The sequence below is a fragment of the Piliocolobus tephrosceles genome, chromosome Y, assembly GCF_002776525.5.
Source record: "Piliocolobus tephrosceles isolate RC106 chromosome Y, ASM277652v3, whole genome shotgun sequence".
NCBI classification, from domain to species: Eukaryota; Metazoa; Chordata; class Mammalia; order Primates; family Cercopithecidae; genus Piliocolobus; species Piliocolobus tephrosceles.
In genome coordinates, this window is record NC_045456.1 from 15,370,795 (window position 1) to 15,394,282 (window position 23,488).

General features: G+C 39.9%; 1 protein-coding gene across 1 annotated transcript in view; it reads left to right on the plus strand.

Moving 5' to 3' along the window:
• The window catches only part of ANOS1 (anosmin 1), a 130,903-nt gene that overhangs the window by 84,850 nt on the left and 22,565 nt on the right, over nucleotides 1-23,488 (plus strand). The window contains exons 6-8 of the mRNA XM_026456132.1: nucleotides 7,027-7,232; nucleotides 9,075-9,216; nucleotides 23,221-23,223. Of these exons, the coding sequence (XP_026311917.1) occupies nucleotides 7,027-7,232; nucleotides 9,075-9,216; nucleotides 23,221-23,223 (351 nt within the window). The remainder of the gene's footprint in view (nucleotides 1-7,026; nucleotides 7,233-9,074; nucleotides 9,217-23,220; nucleotides 23,224-23,488) is intronic.

The following is a 23,488-nucleotide window of genomic DNA, read 5'->3' on the forward strand; positions in this document are numbered from 1 at the left end:
AAACACAAGGGGTTAAGTGACAAACCCTGAAATTTATCTTTCTGAAATCCAAATGTTCCATGTGATCATCAGTAAAAGGAACTATTTTTCCCCAAGACTGAAATTGGGTATACATGCTAAATATTTAGCGTATTTTATGTTGGTAATCACATTAATTGTATAGCGTAGAAAGAGCTAATACAGCCTTCCTACTTCAGTCATCTCTGAAAATGTGCTTGTTCTCTGCAGTGTGTTTCTGCAAATAATTGTGAAGATTGTAAGGAGGGAGTTGGCATCAAACAGAAAGAGAAATGAGCTGAGGGAAAATGCCCGGATTTGAGACTCAGGGGAAAGGTGAGGAGAGCACTGGTCTTGTGGTGTGACTCCCATCCTCTCACTTGAAGAGGCAGTAAATCAAACTCTGCTCTTGAAGTAGTGAATCAAATTGTGATCCTCAATTTCCCCATCTCTAAAATGAGAACAACAATGTTAACATTTAGTAGACAAAATACAACTGTATGTTTGTAAAATTAGGGATAAACAGTGCTCAAATCGAGTTTCCTAAACCTAATGGTATCACACTTTTTGAAATTCTCCCAACCAGGGGAGAGCAGTCTGTGGCCTAGGGTCCATATTTGGCCTGTAACCTAGTTTTGCAAATAAAGTTTTATTGGAACATAGCCACACTCATTTGTTTACATATTGTCTGTGACTGCTTTTGAGCTATGAGGGCAGAGTTGAGTGATTGTAACGGAGACCATATGGTCCACAAAACCTAAAATCTTTACTATCTGGCCCTTTCCAGAAAAAGCCTATCAATGCCTACACTAGACAATTGTAACAGACACTTTTCCCATTAAAAGGCTTTGAATTTTTACATTCTGTAGGGATATTGTCCCTCATTATGATGGTGGAATATATATGTAGAGTGTGGCACGTAGAGGTGTGTATTGTTAGACCTTCAACCCCATTTTTCTGCTCTCATTTTTGTTCTCACACTCCTTCTTCTGCCGTCAATGATGTGAATGACCTTGGACATAGATCTTTACCTCTCTGACCCCTAAAACCCTCATCAGTTAAAAAAACGTGAAATAAGTTACAAATTCCTGAGGGCTTTATAATAACATAGAGTATAGAGTTTTCCTCTCTGACTCTCTGTCTCTCATAAGCCGCTGTCTATTTATGCATATGTATATCTATATATGTGTATGTGTGTGTGTGTGTATCACACACATATATATACATTTCACATGGAAATCTCCAACTACATTTCAAAATTCTAAAACAATTAAAACATCATGCATAATGAAATAAAACATTCCGTATAATTCAGCCAAATGAATACACCTTGTTTCATAATGTAGGGAACCAATTCTCAAGGCAGAGAATGGCTTAAATATAGAAACTTGTTAGGACTGAGTAAAATGCTTCAGATTAGACAAACTGGATTGACCCTGTCTCACCTGAACCCCATAGTGAATAAGTGGATGAATGAATGGCTTGTTTACAGAGGAGAATCACGGCAATAAACAGGTGATCTCTGCCATTTTCTTTTGGTCTTGTTTTCTTTTTGTTCTTGTTTTTTTAAGAGCCAGAATCTCACTCTCTCATCCAGGCTGGAGTGCACTGGTGCAGTCATACCTCACTGTAGCCTTGAACTCTCAGACTAAAGCAATTCTCCTGCCTCAGCCTCCTGAGTAGCTAGGACAACAGGCATACAACATCATGCCCCAGTTAATTTTATGGTTTTTTTTTTTTTTTTTTTTTTTCTGTAGAGATAGGGTCTTTCTCTATTGCCTAGGCTGGTCTTGAGTTCCTGGCCTCAAACACTCCTCCTGCCTCAGCTTCCCAAAGCACTAAGATTACAGGCGTGAGTCATGATGCCTGACCTGGTTTTACAATTTTATGGTGATTATTTTGGGGGAGAAAGAGATGGGAGTACCTCATCTTGGTAATGGAAGTATGCCATCTTGCTATTGTAAACTCAAAATGGGCCTTCCTTTTGAGAAAATGTAAAGAAAATATTATTAATTCATATCTTTTAAAGCATTATTTTCTGAAATGTTGTTTTCATAAATTGTGTTGTTTCATGTTTCATAATGTTTCATAAAATAGATGATGTTATTCTAGATTATTATGATAACGTCTAAGAAAAATTTTCCAGGGCAGGAAATGATGTAATGAATAACATAAATTAAAGAAGATGATCAAATTCAGTGACCTTCTTAAATGTTAAGAGTTTCTTTAGAAGAGGAGATTATTTTGAGCTTTTCCTTATGAGCCTAGAATATCTGCAAAATTCATATGACTACTTATTTTCAGCATGCAGACATTCAGGTGCATTGCTGAGAACACGAACGACTGTTATTATCTTCTCACGTTTTAATTCTTCTCTTGCCTTGAAGTGATGATTCAGTTGTAAGCTAGGTTCCCTCCCAGGAAGGTTGGTAACTCCCTTTTGTAGGTTAAGGATTGATTCCTACACCAGAGGAAGAGGGGTTGCTTTAATTATTTTATTTCAAACTGAGAAGAACATTCCTTTGATTTTGCAATTCACTTTAGGATCTTGTGATTTAGCAATTCTGATTGACAGGGTTTGAACCTGAAACTGAAATATATCACCTTACAAATCAAAGCTAACGTTTAGGAGAAGCCTGTCCTTCATTCATTTATTCATTCAGCAATTGCTTACTGAGTACATACTGTGGGCTAGGTGCTCTTCTGGACTCTGGAGATACAGATGTGAAAAAACAGACAAACATTCCTCCTCTCAGGGAGTTTTCACTATTGTGACTAGAAGCAGACAGCAAATAAGGTACCTAATAAGTCAGTTTGTGTATTAGTCAGGGTTCTCTAGAGGGACAGAACTGATAGGATAGATGTATATATAAAGGGGAGTTTATATATACTAAGGAGTATTGACTCACACAATCACAAGATGAGGTCTCACAATAGGCCATCTGCAAGCTAAGGAGCAAGGAAGCCAGTCCAAGTCCCAAAACCTCAAAACTAGGGAAGCCAACAGTGCAGCCTTCAGTCTGTGTTCAAAGGTCCAAGTCCCAAAGCTGAAGAACTTGGAGTCTGATGTTCGGGGGCAGGAAGCATCCAGCACGGGAGGAAGATGTAGGCCAGAAGACTAAACCAGTCTAAATTTTCCACGTTCTTCTCCCTGCTTTTATTCTGGCTGCACTGGCAGCTGATTAGAATGGTGCCCACCCAGATTGAGGGAGGGTCTGCCTTTTCCAGTCCAATGACTCAAATGTTAATCCCCATGGCAGCACCCTCACAGGCACACCCAGGAGCAACACTTTGCATCCTTCAATCCAGTCAAGTTGACACTCAATATTTACCATAACAGTTGGTAATAAGGGCTTGGAGAATAATGAAGCAAGGCATAATCATGGTGTTTTGTTTTGTTTTGTTTTGGTAAATGGAGCAAAGCATATGTAGCTATTTTTTAAAAATAGGGTCACATTTAGTAGACCTGCAGCAGGAAAGGAGCCAGCCGTGGAGACATCAAGGAAAGCGTTTAGGCAAAGGGAGAGGAAAAGCCTTAGTAGCATCGCAGTTTTCCTCTCCAGGAAATAGCATGGGAACCAGTGTGGCTGGGCTGAGGGGCGAAGGTGATAGAAGGAAAGGTGCTCTGGGAGGTAACCGAGGCACGGGTTGCAGGGCATTCAGGACTGTGCAGTACAGAATCATCAGACTGCTGTATTCAGAAAAACCTCTAGGGAGGCAGTGGTGAGCCCTTGGCAATAATCAGGGAGAGGTGATGTTGGCTTGGCCCAGGACATTGTAAGTGGTGAAAGGCAGTTAAATTTCTATTACACTTTGAAGGTAGTGCTAACACAGTTTGCTCAAGGGATGTGAGTGGAAAATAAATGTATGACTTCAAGGGTTGGGGCCAGAGCAACTGGAAAGAGCAATTCCCATGGACTGAGATGGGGGTGTCAGTGGTAGGCTACGTGTGGTGGGATATGTGTTGGTGGTGGGCTATGCGTAGGGATCATGATTTTGCTTTGGGGCACATTAGTTTTGAATGCCTCTGAGACCTCCAAGTGGAGCTACTGGAATGCAATTTTTTGAGTATTGATATTTGAATGATGGCATCTGCATTCAAGGGCATAGTCTATGTTGAAGACATCAATTTGAAAGTTATCAGCACAAAGATTTTTGAAAAACTGTGACACCTGATGAGCTCTCTAAGAGCGAGTGTAGATGAGAAGAGAGAGGCCCCTGAATTCACACGCAGAACACTCTCCTGTCTAGAGATCATGGGATGTTAAGGATCATGGAGCATGTGGCTGAAAAATAGCTTTTGTTGAAACTGAATGAAAATCCAGTAGAGGCCGGGCGTGATGACTCACGCCTGTAATCCCAGCACCTTGGGAGGCCGAGGCGAGTAGATCACCTGAGGTCAGGAGTTCAAGACCAGCCTGGCAAACATAGTGAAACCCCATCTCTACAAAAATACAAAAATTAGCCAGGCATGATGGCAGGTGCCTGTAATACCAGCTACTCGGGAGGCTGAGGTGGGAGAATCTCTTAAATCAGGCAGGCGGGCAGAGGTTGCAGCGAGCCGAGATCACGCCATTGTACTCCAGCCTGGGTGACTGGGTGACAGAGCGAGACTGTCTCAAAAACAACAACAACAACAACAACAAAAATCCAGTAGAGTAATGTCCTGAACACCAAATGAACGTTGCATTTCTAAGAGAAGGAAGTAAGTGATCAGCAGTGTTGTGAATATTGATGACTGGGGAAGTCCTCAGATGGCGCTGCCAAATCTCCTTACTGGGGTGCTTCCCATTGCGATAACAAGAGGAAAAAAACATTTCCTCCTTACATATGTGATGTTCAGACCTCATAGGAGCCACCTGATGCAGTACTTGTCTACTTTTGACCTGCAGGTCATCTACCTCATATTACTTGTGTGTTTCATGTAAGATATACATAATCCTGGGTCCCACCTGCACTCAGGGAATCAGCATATCCCAGTGTAAGTCTTGGACATTCCAGAGATTCCTGATGTTGATTGAGAATGGCTTGACTCAGAAATACCATTTGATCCAGCAATCTCATTACTGGGTATATACCCAAAGGAATATAAATCATTCTGTTATAAAGATGCATGCACATTTGTGTACACTGCAGCACTATTCACAATAGCAAAGACATGGAACCAACCCAAATGCCCATCAACAGTAGGCTGGATAAAGAAAATGTGGAACATATCCACCATGGAATACTATGCAGCCATGAAAAGGAACAAGATCATGTCCTTTGCAGGGACATGGATGGAGCTAGAAGCCATTATCCTCAGCAAACTAATGCAGGAACAGAAAATGAAAGACTGCATACTCTCAATTATAAGTGGGAGCTGAAGGATGAGAACACGTGGACACATGGAGGGCAGCAACAGATACCAGGGCCTGCTTGGGGGAGGTGGGGAGGTAGAACATCAGGAAGAACACCTAAATGGTTGCTGGGCTTAATACCTAGGTGATGGGTTGGTTTGTGCAGCACACCACCATGGCACACATTTACCTCTGTAACAAGCCTGCACATGTACCCTGGAACTGAAAATAAAAGTTAGTTTAAAAAAAAGAGAGAATGACTTGACTAGCAGTATCACCTAATACGCTTTCGATTAGCCTCTTACCTAAAAAATACTGTGAGGCTTTCTTATTTTAGAAAATAAAGAAACTAACCTAACTAAATGTCCAGACATGATATATCATAGAGGAAAGCAATACATTTCAAAAAATACCTTATGTTTCCATCATTCCAAAACCACGAACGACTGAGAGTAAAAACATGGATTTTTTTTTCTCCAGTCTTCTTCATTTATATCAAGTTAGATACGACTTTTTTGAGGCTCCAACACAGATGGTACTATAATTAGAATTATTTACAGCATCTTCCCATGATGGCATCTTGAAATGAAACCCTCTGTAAATCACTGGTGGTGAGTAGCATCTCCACTTGCTCAATTTGTAACAGAAAATGAAGTAAAGACCCTCCAGCTTTGCTATATTTAGTCTTCTTCATATATGTAGTTTCAGTGGAGATTTGTGAGGTGGTAATTCCAGCACCTCATCTTTCTCTTGACAGCTGAGAAACTTTTCGTTAATAAGACAAACCAGAAATGGTACAATCACAAAAATGAATGCTATCCGTAAGTCATCCAGTGTGCAATGTGGATAAAAAATGGTGCAGGTTTTAATTTTTTTTCTTTTCTGATTTCCCTTTATTGCTCTTAGCTGATGCAAGAATCGCTAGCTACAGGGCATGAAGATGAAAACAGTTACTTGTGTGAGCTGAATTTCTTTTTCTTTTCAGAGTGTTAAAAGGTGATTCTTTGTTACTTACCTATTTAATGTCAATTCACCCCCGTTGAACTATACTATATTTTACCAAAATGTATCAATTTCAGCACAGTAAAAATTTGGCTGGGTTGCCCTGGTATGGAAATGCCTAAAATGATCCTTCTGTATTACAAATTTGGACCAAACAGATTTATATTACTGTTTAATAGACTATCTTTTAATATGAGGCTTAACAAGGAGATCTTACTTAATTGCTTGTTGTCAGCTTTGCTTTTCTTTTACCTTTTTTTTTTTTTTTTTTTTTTTTTTTTGAGTCAGTGTCTCATTCTCTTCCCCAGGCTGGAATGCAGTGGTGCTAATCACGGCTCACTACAGCCTTGATCTCCCGGGTTCAAGCAATCCTCCCACCTCAGCTTCCTGAGCAGCTGGGACCACAGGCATGCACCATCCTGCCCAGCTAATTTTTTATGTTTTGTAGAGACAGGGTTTCACTTTGTTGCCCAGGCTGTCCTCAAACTCCTGAGCTCAAGAGATATGCCAGCCTCAGCCTTGCAAAGTGTTGGGATTACACACATGAGCCACCGTGCCCCTTCACCCCCGTTTTCAGCTTTTCTACCTATAAAAAGCAATGCTTCACGTGTTGACCATGTAGTCATTACATGTCCAAAGATGTTAGTTTTGTGAATTCATATGATGTGTCTTTGTACTGGAATTTCAGATCCATCTGCCCCACCAGCGCCGGCTAACCTCCGGTTGGCCAACTCCACCGTCAACAGTGATGGGAGTGTGACCATCACTATCGTTTGGGATCTCCCTGAGGAGCCGGACATCCCTGTGCATCACTACAAGGTCTTTTGGAGCTGGACGGTCAGCAGTAAGTCTCTCGTCCCAACGAAGAAGAAGCGGAGAAAGACTACGGATGGGGTGAGTGGGAACTGGAGGAAGGATTGTTCTTCCCACAGAGTGTATTTCAACTCAAGGCAACTGGCCTGAAAAGAGGCCTCTGCTGAACTGAGAGATGCTATGGATGCAGGAAAGCTTCCCTCCCATTCATTTCTACCAAGGAAGTTCACAGAATGCAGGGTCGTGCCGGCTGTTTTGCCTTTTATATTTTAGGCAGAAGCATTTGCATTTAGACCGTTGACCTACTCCTATCTAAACGTCAGTCACAACTCTGGAAATCAAAGGAACAGTTTAAATGATCTCCATCTTACCTGTCTGGCCATAGAAAATGATATTATGCAAAATGTGCTTTACTTTTAGGTTTTTGTTTTTTTGTTTTTTTTTTTTTTTTTTGAGAGAGAGAGAGAGATCCTTGTAAATGGAAGAGTGGATATTCATGGCTTTTCTGTTGTGAGGTGTTTCCATCTATAATCTAATCACTGAGCAGTAACAGCTTAAGAAGGGCACATGTCACAATATGTTCTTCTCATTGATTAAAAGGATCTGGAGTGGTTTATTCGTCAGATGCTAAGAAATAAAATCTTCATTGAACCATTTTCTGCAATGAGATTCTTACGATATCAAACATCTTGTGTTATTTGAAATGCTTACTGCATAAAAATAGTTACTTGGTTTCGTTTTAGTATGCATTCCTTTATCTCGTCATAAAATTTACATAAAGACCTTTTCCTGTCACTTACAAAGTTGAATTTCGTAGATAAATAAATGGTTAGAAATGAAAAGATAGCAAGGCTAAAGATTTCAATATCTGTGCCCTTCAGAATTATAAAACATGCCTCAAAAGTCTGTATCATTGATATTTAGCCATTATACTATTTTCACTTTATGAAATTTTATGACAGTTCCATTTTTCATATTGAAGGATTTTGCTACAAATGACAATGGTAGTGCACACTTACCTCATGAGCTGAAAGAGCTGAAATTGGAGAGTCGCTTAGGAATCTAGAACAAAAAGTGACATGATGAAATGCTGACAGGCCCCGCCCTCCAGCCCCCTGCCCAATACATTATGACAGAAAATAATGAAGCACCTTGAAGCATTTTGTCAAGTTAATTTTTCTTTTGTATAGCTTTTGGTGGAAATTTGCTCCTAGAAAATTTAGAACAGATATCAAAGAATTACAATTAGTGCCAATTCATAATTTTTCCCGGTATGTGGCAACATAAACCTCTGTTACTTTATTATAAACAGCTCCCTTTCCTTCGAGAGGTGGTGTCTCAGAGTGGAGAGGGCTCAGAATGATTTATTTCCATGTTATCTGAGACCAATAATTGGTTTAGAAACAGTATTTTCAAAATACATTTGGCCTTTCTATGAAGTTTATTTTTAGTTTTTATTTTATTATATTTCTTGAGACAGGGTCTCACTCTGTTGCCCAGGCTGGAGTGCAGTGGTGCGATCACAGCTTACTGCAGCCACAACCTCCTGGGCTCAATCGTCTCGCCTCAGCCTCCTGAGGAACTATGGTGCACACCACCATGCCCAGTTAATTTTTTTTTTTTTTTTTTTTTGTAGAGACAGTCTTGCTATGTTGCCTGGGTAGTCTCAAACTCCTGGGCTCAAGCAATCCTCCCACCTCAGGCTCCCAAAGTGCTGGGATTGCAGTCAGGAGCCATGGCACCTGGCCTGAAGTTTATTTTGATCCGTAGTAAAACTGAATTTTCAGATCCCAAAGATATAGAAAAGTTGGTAAAAGAAATCAGAAGTTGGTATGCTTCATAATGACACACGAGATTTTGCAATGAAGATGAGAGACATGGAAGGTTTGTAATGCATTTTGGGTATATTCTCTTAATTTCTAGTTTCAAAATTCTGTGACCCTGGAGAAACTCCAGCCAGACTGTGACTATGTTGTGGAATTGCAAGCCATAACGTACTGGGGACAGACACGGCTGAAGAGTGCAAAGGTGTCCCTTCACTTCACATCCACACATGCAACCAACAGTAAGTGACTGTGTCATGTTTTTCAAGATGACTGTGACCTGACGGGCGCCATATCACATCAAGGCACAATGGAGGGAGAGTGAGTCTTTGATTTGGAATAATTACATGGCAAATCTTCTTACCCACATGCATGTGACTATAGTATTTAAAGTACGACATACAAAACAGTTTGACTTTTGAATTCTTTCTTATGGTTTTTATCTATTGTAGGTGCAATTTTGGTGTTGTAATGGAAATTTAAGAAAACTTATCTTGTCTCATTTTAACAGATTGACTATTTTTATGTTTACATGACGTGTACATATGCGTATTACATACTTGTTTTTAAGGCGAATACATACAGTTAAACTGTTACAAATTGATGTCATTTCTGCTTCCACTGTTTCTGTAGTTTTTTGTTGTTGTTTTTGTTTTTTTGTTTTGTTTTGTTTTTCTGAGACAGAGTCTAGCTCTGTCACCCAGGCTGGAGTGCAATGGCATGATCTCAGCTCACTGCAGCCTTTGCCTCCCGGGTTCAAACGGTTCTCCTGCCTCAGTCTCCTGGGTAGCTGGGATCACAGGTGCGCACCACCATGCCTGGCTAATTTTTGTATTTTTAGTAGAGACAGGGTTTCACCATGTTGGCCAGGCTGGCCTCGAATTCCTGACCTCAGGTGGTCCACCCGCCTTGGCTTCCCAAAGTCCTGGGATTACAGTGTTTCTCTAGTTCTGTATACAATACACTTATTTTTGTGCAATTATTTTACGTATTTATCTCCCAAATCAAAGTTGGGCACTTTGAAGGCAGAGACCAAAGTAGGAGGGAGGAGGCCTTTGTCTCAGGGGCTCCTTCGATGTTGAGTTTTTTTAGGCTAGCAGGACCCCGTCATCATAGCTGCCTTTGATCAGGGCGGTGGGCCTCATTCAGAAGGAGAAGAAGAATGTGTTCAACATTTGTCTGAATTTAGGAAAGGCAATGCTGGTCTTGCAGAGTGAAACACAGGGGTTGCTCATCATTACCTTCCACCCCTGGGAAAATGTAGGATCCAAATGGGCAGGTTTGTTTGAAATAATGCTTCAAAAAATGGTCCAGAAACAGAGATTTCTATCTGTTTGAGAAATAGTCTCTTTGGAGATTAAATGGACTTGAAATGGTCAATTTGTATGTGAGTCTCGGTACAATATAAATTTTACCTAAAAGTTCTCATGGAAATATGTTTAGTAACCTCATTCATTTTTAATCCATTCATCCATCTACTCATCACATTGAAATTGTGTGCCTATAAATTATGACATCACTGTGTCTAACGCCAGGAATACTATATAATATATATACACACACTATATGCTGTAATACACTATGTAAACTATATATATGCACTGTATAGCAATACGTTCCATAATTTTCTATAAATATAGTGTGCGCATAGGTATACATGTACACATATGCATACATATACACATGTGTCTACAAATACAAACATGCACATAACTAGACACACGTACATACTCATACACACACACACATACATACACACACATACATTATTCCTAGCACAATGATGTATTTTGGTTTCTGCCTTAAAAGTGCCTAATTTTGAATTTGGGAGATAAATACGTAAAATAATAACAAAGATCTGTGTGTTGCATACAGACAGAACTTCAGGAAACAGTGGAAGCAGAAATGACCGACATGGAGGTGGGAATGAGAATCACATCATCCCTCGTGAAGTCCTGAAGAGTGAGCGATCTGCAGGCTTGCAAGGAATGGGCATCATTCCACACAAACGCAGCAGCATGGATGAGTGTAGAGAGTTAGAGAAGCATATTGCATGGGCAAAGAACTCAGCGTGAGGAAAGAATGAAGGTGGATGGGCCACTGCTCTCTTCCCTGGAGGTCTCATGAGTTGCAGGGATTTAACCACCATCTGTGTGCTAATGACTCCCTGCCCTTCCACCCTGACCACTCTTTGAACTCCAAAGTCCTACATTCAGCCACCCACTTAGCACCTCCACTTGGATGACTTGCAGATATTTCAAATAAAATGTTCAAACACGAGCTCTGGATTTTCGCCCATACCTGTTCCTCTCTTGGGCTTGCCTATCTAAATAAATGGCACCAAGATTCAGCCTTTTGCTCAGGCCAAACGGGCAGAAGTCATTCTTCATTTTTCTGTTTTTTCTCTCCAGAAATCCAATTCTTCAGAAAGTCCTTTTGTCTCTAATTTTAAATTCCATATGGAATCTGTCCAGTTCTTTCCCTTGTTCAGGCTATTATCTTTTCTTTCCTGTAAATTAAAATAGTCTCCTAATTACTATTTTTTTTTTTTTTTTTGAGACGGAGTCTTGCTCTGCTGCCCAGGCTGGAGTGCAGTGGCCGGATCTCAGCTCACTGCAAGCTCTGCCTCCCGGGTTCACGCCATTCTCCTGTCTCAGCCTCCCGAGTAGCTGGGACTACAGGTGCCCGCCTCGTTGCCCGGCTAGTTTTTTGTATTTTCTATTAGAGACGGGGTTTCACCGTATTAATTAGCCAGGATGGTCTCGATCTCCTGACCTCGTGATCCGCCCGTCTCGGCCTCCCAAAGTGCTGGGATTACAGGCTTGAGCCACTGCGCCCGGCCCTAATTACTATTATGTTTCTGCTCTTTCTTAAATATCCATTCTTTAAAGAGCAGTCAGTTTTCTTTAGAAAATATCAGCGTACTTACAGATATCTCTCTTTTTGGAGTTCCACTCTCAAGACAGCTACCTAGTTATCTTCAATTCTCACTTTCCCCAAAACTGCATCCTTCACTATATTCTTCTATATTCCTTACCAACCCCCTTCTCAGGCCAAAATCCTTTAAACCTCAGCTCATGCAAGAGCTATCTTTCTCTACTGGTGGTGGAGATTTCATCTATTGTATAAAATAAGCATGTCTTTTAGTCTCCTGGTTCTTCCAATAAACAACATTCTTTCCCCATTAGAAACTGGTATGGGATTGCAAATTCCCATAATTTAATATCTGTTAATTTCCAGAACCAAAAGCAAGGAGAAAAAAAGTCCAACCTCAGCTTGTCCTTGTTGAAGTTACATTATCTAGAGCCTTGTCATGGTCCAGCCCACAGACAAAACTTTTATGAAACCCTGGATCTCTGTAGCATATCCACAAGTTTTTCACCCTTCCTGGGGCATCCCCACAGAATCCTGTAACTCAGGGAGATATTCTTTAATTCACTCCTTCTGCTACCCTCTCAAGTATGATTATAAACCTTTTTCTGTCCTTTAAGTCACATTGCACATGGAGTGCACAGTCCAGCCTAAATCCCTTCTACTCAGTAAGCCATGCAGTTCCCCATAAATATAAACATATCTATTACATGGAGTGCACAGTCTAGTCTAAATCTCTTTCTCTTAGTAAGCCATGCAGTTCCCCACAAATATAAACATATCTATTCTCATGTCCATGTTTATCTTCTCCTGTCTTCTGTATTCCAAGGTGGAGTCAGCCTTCCTTCTGTATGTGGTGGACTTCATCATGTAGTTTCTAGACCCATTCCTTCCCAACTCAGATACCTGCATTGACTGAAGTCAAATCTCATCTACGTCAGAGACCATGGATTATCTATATATCTGGTCATGGTATCCGTCATAATCCCTGGCATATACACACGGCAACAAAAATATTTTTGAAACCAAGTTAATTAGTTATTCCCTTGTTTGCCTACAACCTCAACCTATTCCTCTCCACCGGCTTGATCTGCTCAGCTTCCAGTTCTAAAGCAAAGCTTTCATTGATGCTGGTTTCATTCTAGCTACCATCTTATCTTTCTCCTTTCCACATTTTTTCTCAAGTTTCTGCAATCTATTTTTCAATCTCACTTTTCCACCAAATCTGCCCCTGCTAATTTCTAAGTCTAGTGGATGTTTTCCATTGCAATTTTATTGACCATTTCTGATGAGTTTGTCCTTGTTTAACTACACTTTCCCCACTGTTACATCTTGACCTTTGTATATTTGACTCCCAGATGTCTTAATTTTTCTCGTACCTCAGTTTCCTTGTAGGATCTCCTGCCTCCATCCAGCTCTTGGACATTGGAGCTCTCCAGGGTTCTACCTTTTCTGCTCTAACAATTTAGTCACTACCTACTCATGGTCTGTTCTCAATGACTCAGCTCCAGCCTTGATTTCTCCACTAATACCAGATGTCTCTAGCCTGTCATTCCCTGTAACTGAATGTCATACAGGCATCTCAACCTCAACATACTCCACGCTGAACTCACTCCCTCCACTTACAAAGCTTGATGTTCCCATGTATCTCTGGTCTCCATTGAGGTTACTACTGACCAGAAACTTGGGAGACTTCCTTTTACCACTTCCTGTTCAGTTTGTTTCTAAGTCCTGTAATTATTTCAGGATCCACAGGTTTCTTGACTTTTCCAGGAACATAGTAAGAGCTCAGTAAATTGATTGTAACTCAGCTGAATGCAACTGTCTTTCCATTCAACCTGCTCTGTGCCACACTCCAACACTACAGCTTTCTTAAGCTTTCATCTGCTATGATCATAAATACTAAAGGGGAAGAGAGAAAGAAAGGGCTTTCGGTCTCATCTTGGAACAACCTAGGTTGGACATCTTTTACAAGCCATTTGCATGTTTTAACTGTGTCCTCCAAGAGTTTGTGTTTTCACTTGGTTGGCTGTTCCAGAGGAATTATCTTTACCAGTGGGAGTTTTTAGCCAAGTGGGGAGACACTGGAATTATGGCAGTTAAATGAACAAAGCAGGCAGTTAAATGAAAGAAATCTATTCGACTGGTTGATTCCCTGTGTTAAGGTCTTTTGCTAATTATCTTTTAAAACTAGGTAATACTTTAGCTGATCCATTAAGAGATATGTTAGTTAACCTATCAAAGACCACTTTATTCTAAAGACTGATTCCTCTTACATAGATTCAGAAAAGGAATAAAATAAAAGTAAGAAAAAGAAGTCATAGTGCAAAGTACCTATAGTAACACATATTGTTTGGGTCTCAGGTGATTCCACAGAAGAGACTGACTTTTCAACGGATTATGTAGGATACAGTTGAATGTTTGTCAGGATTTTATATCCCAATGTTGATATATAATCTCATAAACACTAGTCTGTGACTTTTATAAGAACATTGTATATTTCATCACGAACCAACTAGAAGTAAAGAATAATTACAACGTTATAGTATAAGCAAGGGAAATTACATTTTATAGGAAGGAGAGTAGTAAATGTCAGTATATAAATTACTTTTTGAATTATATTTTTCCAGGTCTGCAGGCTACTAGGTGTTTTAATGATAAACATTTCTATTCAAGTGAAGGCTGAATGTTCATGCAGTTTTATGAAAGAGTCCCTTGAAGGAAGTATGATATAGCATTGTCTTTAATGGAAAGGTAGCTTGTTTCTTTGAAGACAGGAGGAATATTTTCAAGTTTGACAGGTTCCAAATGTTTTATAGTTGCCTCATGGAACTGGAATTATTTTCCGGCTCTCCAGAACAAGAATAGATGGGAGAGAAAATACTCTGAATCTCTTGATGATCTATAAAATTAATCAAAACTTGGATGTTTGAAAAATAGTGTACATATTTTATTTTCTTAATTTCTATGACTATCAAAGAGTGTAAATCAGACATCATAACTTTTTCAGAATATGGTAGATATGATATTATTCCATTTTTGCTTATTACTGAAAGTGGAGGAGACATTCTTATAAAGTCAGGGTCATACTGCTAGCATTGTAGTATGCACCTTATTCGGTTTTTACTCATGGCATGTGTCAGCAACACTAATTGTTGGTGGATTTCTTTTCTTGAATCATTTTAGTAAAGTAACAATGGTTCAATCTTGAGATATATAAAAATATGTTTTTATATACATAATTAAATACTAAAGTTAGCCTAGGGCTGGGCGCAGTAGCTCATGCCTGTAATCCCAGCACTTTGGGAGGCCAAGATGGGCAGATCACTTGAGGTCAAGAGTTCAAGACCAGCTGGCCAACACGGTAAAACCCCGTGTCTACTAAAAATAAGCCTGGCATGGTGATGCATGCATGCCTGTAGTCCCAGCTACTCAGGAGGCTGAGGCACGAGAATGACTTGAACCGGGGAGGCAGAGGTTGCAATGAGCTGAGATTGTGCCACTGCACTCCACTACAGCCTGGGTGACAAAGCAAGACTCCATTAAAAAAAAAAAAAAAAAAGAAAAAGAAAAGAAAAAGTTTGCCTAGGATATAAAGCAAGTAGGAAGACAAGATTGACATTGAGGTTAAACCTGGTATCTAGGCCGGGCGCGGTGGCTCAAGCCTGTAATCCCAGCACTTTGGGAGGCCGAGACGGGCGGATCACGAGGTCAGGAGATCGAGACCATCCTGGCTAACACGGTGAAACCCCGTCTCTACTAAAAAATACAAAAAAAAAAAAAAAACTAGCCGGGCGAGGTGGCGGGCGCCTGTAGTCCCAGCTACTGGGAGGCTGAGGCAGGAGAATGGCGTAAACCCAGGAGGCGAAGCTTGCAATGAGCTGAGATCTGGCCACTGCACTCCAGCCGGGGCGACAGAGCGAGACTCCGTCTCAAAAAAAACCTGGTATCTAAACATGGTATCTGTCTAAACATAGTATCTGTCTTAGTTATCTGGTGATCAATATTATCACAGATTATTAGAAACGTAAATGGGTTTGTGAAAATCTTAGATCCTGGCTGGGCACAGTAGCTCATGCCTGTAATCCCAGCAATTTGGGAGGCCAAGGTAGGAGGATTGCTTGAGGCCAGGAGTTGGAAACCAGCCTGGGCAACATAGTGAGGCTGTGTCTCTTAAAAAAAATTAGCCAGACTTGGTGGTGCATGCCTGTAGTCCCAGCTGCTTGGGAGGCCGAGGCAGGAGAATCACTTGAGCCTAGCAGTTTGAAGCTGCAGTGAGCCATGATAGTGCCATTGCACTCCAGCCTGGGAGATAGAGGGAGACCCTAACCCTTAAAACAATAAAAGCAAAAGAAAACTTAAATTCTTAATTAGTTATGTCATGAAGACTTTGGGTATAACTAGGAGAACTCTTGAACTCCATGACAGTGTCAAGAAAGTGATGGACTTTGGCTAGGATAACCATGAGTTTTCTATATCTGGTTCCTATCTCTTCTCCTGGGTTCTAAGCTTCCTATGTTATTGGTTCTACACAAAAAGTAGCAACCTCATAAATGATTCTGTTATCCACACATTGATTTGAACTCTTTAAGCTAAAATAGCCTAAATGCGAATCTAGAAAATGTGTGTTTTTATTTTCCTTTCATCTGGTCCATTGGATAGACAATCCATTGGTCATGCCAGTGTCAGGAAAAATTGAGTTGATGTAGATTATCTTCTGGGGTCCACAGCTTTCCTTGACTGATCTTGTCTTACCCCAGTTTGGGCGTGTTCTCTCCATCTCATCCTTCTGTCTTCCTCTCACCTGCCCAAGAATGCAAACCTCACTGCTTTTATTAGAAGAGTTTCGATGACACATTGTTTATAGGCATAAAATCAATACAGCTTACCCTTTTATCTCTCAAAGGGCTATTTGGAATTCAGAAAGCAGAAAAGTCTTGCATCAAAGGGCAGAATTTCTATGTATGCAACCTGTAAATTCAGTGAGTAGGTGAGGGAGAAATTTGGGGCCTAGGGAAATTTTTGGTGTCCTAATTATTAAACCATATAAATGGGTACTCTGTAAGACTCAGTACATGGTGATGGAAACAGAAGTTTGGCATGGGATGGCCCTGGGATTAAATTTCACCTTCTCTGTTTGAATTATGTGAAACTGAATACAATTCTTAGTATTTTTGAGTGCCGCTTTTTTCATCTTCAGTGCACGCTAATTCCTCTTTCTCAAGGGTCTGCAAACTATGGCCCACAGGCCAAATCCAGCCCCCTCCTGGTTTTGTAAATAAGATTTTATTGGCACAGGGTCACATTTGTTTGCATATCATTTACATATCATGTCTGGCTGTTTGGGGAGTACAACAGTAATTGAGTAGTTGGGAGAGAGACCGGTCTGTAAAACTAAAAACATTTACCATATGATGCACAGAACCAAAAATATTTACTATCTGGCCATTTAGGAAAAGTTTACTGGCCCCTGCTTAATTTCATAGGATGGCTCTATGAATATAAATTAGTGTCAAAATTCACCACCCCAACCAAGCCCCTCAGGAACACACCTGGAGTCAAAAGTGAAGTTCAGTGGCATGTGCCTATACTCCTAACTACTTAGGGGGCTCAGATGGGAGGATCACTTGAGCCAGAAGTTTGAGACCAACCTGGGCAATGGTGTGAAAACCTGTTTCCAAAGAAAAAAAAAAATATTAGGTTTATTGCCCTTCCTGCAACATGTTTGAATCTCATGTTAAAGGATTACTGTATTGATATAAATAAAAGAGCCCGAGGCAAGTGAGTATTTGGTACTATATTTGGTATAAACAGCCATCAATTCATAATTTTGTTTATTTCATTTCATCCAAGGAAGATTAGGATGAGCTCTGTTTTGTAGAGGACTTCTGGGTTGAGTTTGAGAAACAAATTAAAGAAGAAAAAATGACTTAAAACTGAAAAAATACAGGAACACAAAAGAGTGGTGTGTTTTGATTTACTCTGGAAAATCTTCACCAGGGAGAGCCTCTGACAAGTTTTCATGGGCAAAGAAGGTTCACAGAAACAAGTAGTGCTGGTCCATTCTGAGCTAAAGCAATCAGAAGTATAGATACAAAGAAAACAAGCAGATTTGGAGAATTAGGAATGGCAAAAGAGAGAAAGATACAGCTAAATTAAAACAGAATAATAAAAAACAAACTAAAAGTAGAGTCAGATCATGACTCTACACAACAACACTGTAAGAAATGACATACGCTAAGAATGAAATCTTGAACTGCCTGATTCAAAGATATATTTAATGCTGTTGATTTATAGTAGTATGTTTCTATCTCCCACTGGATATGGGATGCATAGGGCTTGCAATCCTTCTTGTTCAGTTTTATAGTGCCCTAGCATTGGAACAAATATATGTTGAATACACTTTTAAATGGACAATAGGGAAAAAAAGTTCATGCTTTTAAATAGCAACCAATAATGAACATGTGAACATACTTTCACCTCGTCTTTCCTAAAGTGTCCTGGTTTCTTCACAAAATACCATGTCACATGACAGCAGTTATACTCCCATGGCTTGATTTCTCAGAAAACTTGTGGCCACTTTTTCAAAGAACAGAAACAGTGGCTGGTCAGACTGATGCTCTTGACCTGGGCAGGTGCCTTTGGTCAAGTTCACTGCTGGCGCACCCTCATGAGACGATTTGTCTGGTGGTATTTCAAGAGCCCCTCAGGTGCAAAAACTTTATCTCTGCAACTCCTATCTCAATGCCTGGCTCTTGGGAAGTGCTCAGAATTGCTGACAGAAAGCGCTAATTACTGAATGGGTTCTTGTACTCCATTGCCCAACCTGATGCCTTTTCATTTCATTTCATTTGCTGGATATTTTAAAGTTTCCCTTTAATATCTGTCAGAATTTGGATGTCTGTCACTAATCTGAATGGCACACAGATTGGTTGCTGAGTGTTGAAGCTGAAGTTGGCATTGTCAACTGAGTAGGTGCAATTTGCTCTTTACTATTTATTTGATAAAGCTGAACCACATTTCCGTTTAGAGCCCTGCACCAAGTATTGATGGATAATACTCATACTTCCATATTACATATAGGTTTTCCACGAAAACCTATCGACTGCTTCACGAAATGGGATTGTAATATTATTTTATTTTCCCCATAACTATAAAAAAAACTATAATGAGAAATATTATTTATACTTATTATTTACATTGGAGCATCTTTCAAGCCTGGTGAATATATGTTACTTACCAAATTAAATACTGAGGATTACATGTAATACACTTTTAGTATTCCAGTGGATTTTGAACGGGGGCGGTTCATTAACTTGAACATGAAAGAGTATGCAGTTATACCATCTTTTACTTTAAAAAAAAGAAGACATTTAATATGACTAAATAATAGGACGAAATGAAGTACACTGGGACTAATATCAGGTTATATAATAATGATTATTATTTTTTATTATATTTTAAGTTCTGGGATACATGTGCACAATGTGCAGGTTTGTTAACATAGGTATACATGTGCCATGGTGGTTTGCTGCACCCATCAACTCATCATCTACGTTAGGTATTTCTCCTAGTGTTATACCTCCCCTTGCCCCCTACCCCTAACAGGCCCTGGTGTGTGACGTTCCCCTCCCTGTGCCCATGTGTTCTCATTGTTCAACTCCCACTTATGAGTGAAAACATGCAGTGTTTGGTTTTCTGTTCCTGTGTTAGTTTGCTGAGAATTGTGGTTTCCAGCTTCATCCATGTCCCTGCAAAGGACATGAACTCATTCTTTTATATGGTTGCATAGTATTCCATGGTGTATATGCCACATTTTCTTTATCCAGTCTATCATTGATGGGAATTTGGGTTGGCACCAAGTCTTTGCTATTGTGAATAGTGCTGCAATAAACATATGTGTGTATGTGTTTTATAGTAGAATGATTTAAAATCCTTCGGGTATATATCCAGTAATGGAATTGCTGGGTCAAATGGTATTTCTAGTTCTAGATCCTTGAGGAATCGCCACACTGTCTTCCACAATGGTTGAACTAATTTACACTCGTGGGAGTGTAAATTTACACTCATGTCATTCCACTGTTGGTGGAACAGTGCAAAAGCATTCCTATTTCTTCACATCCTCTTCAGCATGTGGTGTTTCCTGACTTTTTAATGATCACCATTCTAACTGGCATGAGATGGTATCTCATTGTGGTTTTGATTTGCATTTATCTAATGACCAGTGATGGTGAGCTTTTTTTCATATGTTTTTTGGCCGCATAAATGTCTTCTTTTGAGAAGTGTCTGTTCATATCCTTTGCCCACTTTTTGATAGAGTTGTTTTTTTTTTTTTTTTCTTGTAAATTTGTTTGTTTCATGTAGATTCTGGATATTATTAGCCCTTTGTCAGACGGATAGATTGCAAAAATGTTCTCTCATTCTGTAGGTTGCCTGTTCACTCTGATGCTAGTTTCTTTTGCTGTGCAGAAGCTCTTTAGTTTAATTAGATCCCATTTGTCAGTTTCGGCTTTTGTTGCAATTGCTTTTGGTATTTTAGTCGTGAAGTCTTTGCCCATGCCTATGTCCTGAATGGTATTGCCTAGGTTTTCTTCTAGGGTTTTTATGGTTTTAGGTCTTGCATTTAAATCTTTAATCCATCTTGAGTTAATTTTTGTATAAGGTAAAAGGAAGGGATCCAGTTTCAGTTTTCTGCATATGGCTAGCCAGTTTTCCCAACACCGTTTATTAAATAGGGAATCCTTTCCCTATTGCTTTTGTCAGGTTTGTCAAAGATCAGATGGTTGTGGATGTGTGGTGTTATTTCTGAGACCTCTGTTCTGTTCCATTGGTCTATGTATCTGTTTTGGTACCAGTACCATGCTGTGTTGGTTACTGTAGCCTTGTAGTGTAGTTTGAAATCAGGTAGCATGATGCCTCCAGCTTTGTTCTTTTTGCTTAGGATTGTCTTGGCTATACGGATTCTTTTTTGGTTCCACATGAAATTTAAAGTAGTTGTTTCTAATTCTGTGAAGAAAGTCAATAGTGGCTAGATGGGAATAGCATTGAATCTATAAATTACTTTGTGCAGTATGTCCATTTTCACGATATTGATTATTCCTATTCATGTTCATGGAATGTTTTTCCATTTGTTTGTATCCTCTCTTATTTCCTTGAGTAGTGGTTTGTAGTTCTCCTTGAAGAGGTCCTTCACATCCCTTGTAAGTTAGATTTCTAGATATTTTATTGTCTTTGTAGCAACTGTGAATGGGAGTTCACTCATGATTTGGCTCTCTGTTTGTCTGTTATTGGTGTATAGGAATGCTTGTGATTTTTGCACATTGATTTTGTATCCCGAGACGTTGCTGAAGTTGCTTATCAGCTTCAGGAGATTTTGGGCTGGGACGATTGAGTTTCCTAAATATACAATCATGTCATCTGCAAATAGAGACAATTGGACTTCCTCTCTTCCTATTTGAATACCTTTATTTCTTTCTCTTGCCTGATTGCCCTGGCCAGAACTTCCAATACTATGTTGAATAGGAGTGGTGAGAGAAGGCATCCTTGTCCTGTGCCAGTTTTCAAAGGGAATGCTTCTAGCTTGTGCCCATTCAGTATGATATTGTCTGTGGGTTTGTCATAAATAGCTCTTATTATTTTGAGATACGTTCCATCAGTACCTAGTTTATTGAGAGTTTTTAGGCATGAAGGGGTGCTGAATTTTATTGAAGACCTTTTCTGCATCTGTTGAGACAATCATGTGTTGTTTGTCATTGGTTCTCTTTATGTGATGGATTGAGTATGTTGAACCAGCCTTGCATCCCAGGAATGAAGCCAACTTGATCGTGATGGATAAACTTTCTGATGTGCTGCTGGATTTGGTTTGCCAGTATTTGACTGAGGATTTTCACATCAATGTTCATCAGGGATATTGGCCTGAAATTTTCTTTTTTTGTTGTGTCTCTGCCAGGTTTTGGTATCAGCATGATGCTGGCCTCATAAAATGGGTTAGGGAGGAGTCCGTCTTTTTCTATTGTTTGGAATAGTTTTAGAAGGAATAATACCAGCTCCTGTTTGCATCTGTGGTAAAATTCAACTGTGAATCCATCTGGTCCTGGGCTTTTTTTGGTTGGTAGGCTATTATTCAGAGATTCAATTTCTTCCTGGTTTAGTCTTGGGAGGGTGTATGTGCCCAGGAATTTATCCATTTCTTCTAGATTTTCTAGTTTGTTTGCGTAGAGGTGTTTATAGTATTCTCTGATGGTAGTTTGTACTTCTGTGAGATCAGTAGTGATATCCCCTTTATCATTTATTATTGTGTCTATTTGATTCTTCTCTCTTTTCTTCTTTATTAGTCTGGCTAGTGGTCTACCTATTTTGTTAATGTTTTCAAAAAACCAGCTCCTGGATTCACTGATTTTTTGAAGGGTTTTTTTTTTGTGTCTCTATCTCCTTCAGTTCTGCTCTGATTTCAGTTATTTCTTGTCTTCTCCTGGCTTTTGAATTTGTTTGCTCTTGCTTCTCCAGTTCTTTTAATTGTGATGTTAGGGTGTCGATTTTAGATCTTCCCCGCTTTCTCTTGTGGGTATTAGTGCTATAAATTTCCCTCTAAACACTGCTTTAGTTGTTTCCCAGTGATTCTGGTACATTGTGTCTTTGTTCTCATTGGTTTCAAAGAACTTACTTATTTCTGCCTTAATTTCATTATTTACCCAGTAGTCATTCAGGAGCATATTGTTCAGTTTCCATGTAGTGGTATGGTTTTCAGTGGCTTTCTTAATCCTGAGTTCTAATTTGATTGCACTGTGGTCTGAGAGACTGTTTGTTATTATTTCCATTCGTTTGCATTTGCTGAGGAATATTTTACTTCCAATTATGTGATCAATTTTAGAATAAGTGCTATATGGTGCTGAGAAGAATGTATATTCTGTTGATTTGTGGTGGAGAGTTCAGTGGATATCTATAGGTGCGCTTGGTCCAGAGCTGAGTTCAAGTCCTGAATGTTCTTGTTAATTTTCTGTCTTGTTGTTCTGTCTAATATTGACAATGGGGTGTTAAAACCTCCCACTATTATTGTGTGGGAGTCTAAGTATCTTTATAGGTCTCTAAGAACTTGCTTAATGAATCTGGGTGGTCCTATATTGGGTGCATATATATTTAGGTTAGCTCTTCTTGTTGCGTTGAATCCTTTACCATTATATATTCCCCTTCTTTGTCTCTTTTGATCTTTGTTGGGCGACAGAACGAGACTCCATCTAAAAAAAATAAATAAAAATAAAAAAACTCCTGCAGGTAGCTCTGTGCCTACCCAAATGGCCTCCCAGTTTTGCACTCGAAACTCAGGGCCCTGGTGGTGTAGGCACCTGAGGGAATCTCCTGGTCTGCGAGTTGTGAAGACAGTGGGAAAAGCGTAGTATCTGAGCCAGATAGCTGTCATTCACTCATGGCTTCCCTTGGCTAGCGAAGGAAGTTCCCAGGGACTTGTGCCTCCTGGGTGAGGCAACGCCCCACCCTGCTTCTGCTCGCCCTCCATGGGCTGAACCCACTGTCTAACCAGTCCCAATGAGATGAGCCGCATACCTCAGTTGGAAATGGAGAAATCACCCACCTTCTGTGTTGGTCTCACTGGAAGCTGCATACTGGAGCTGTTCCTATTTGACCACC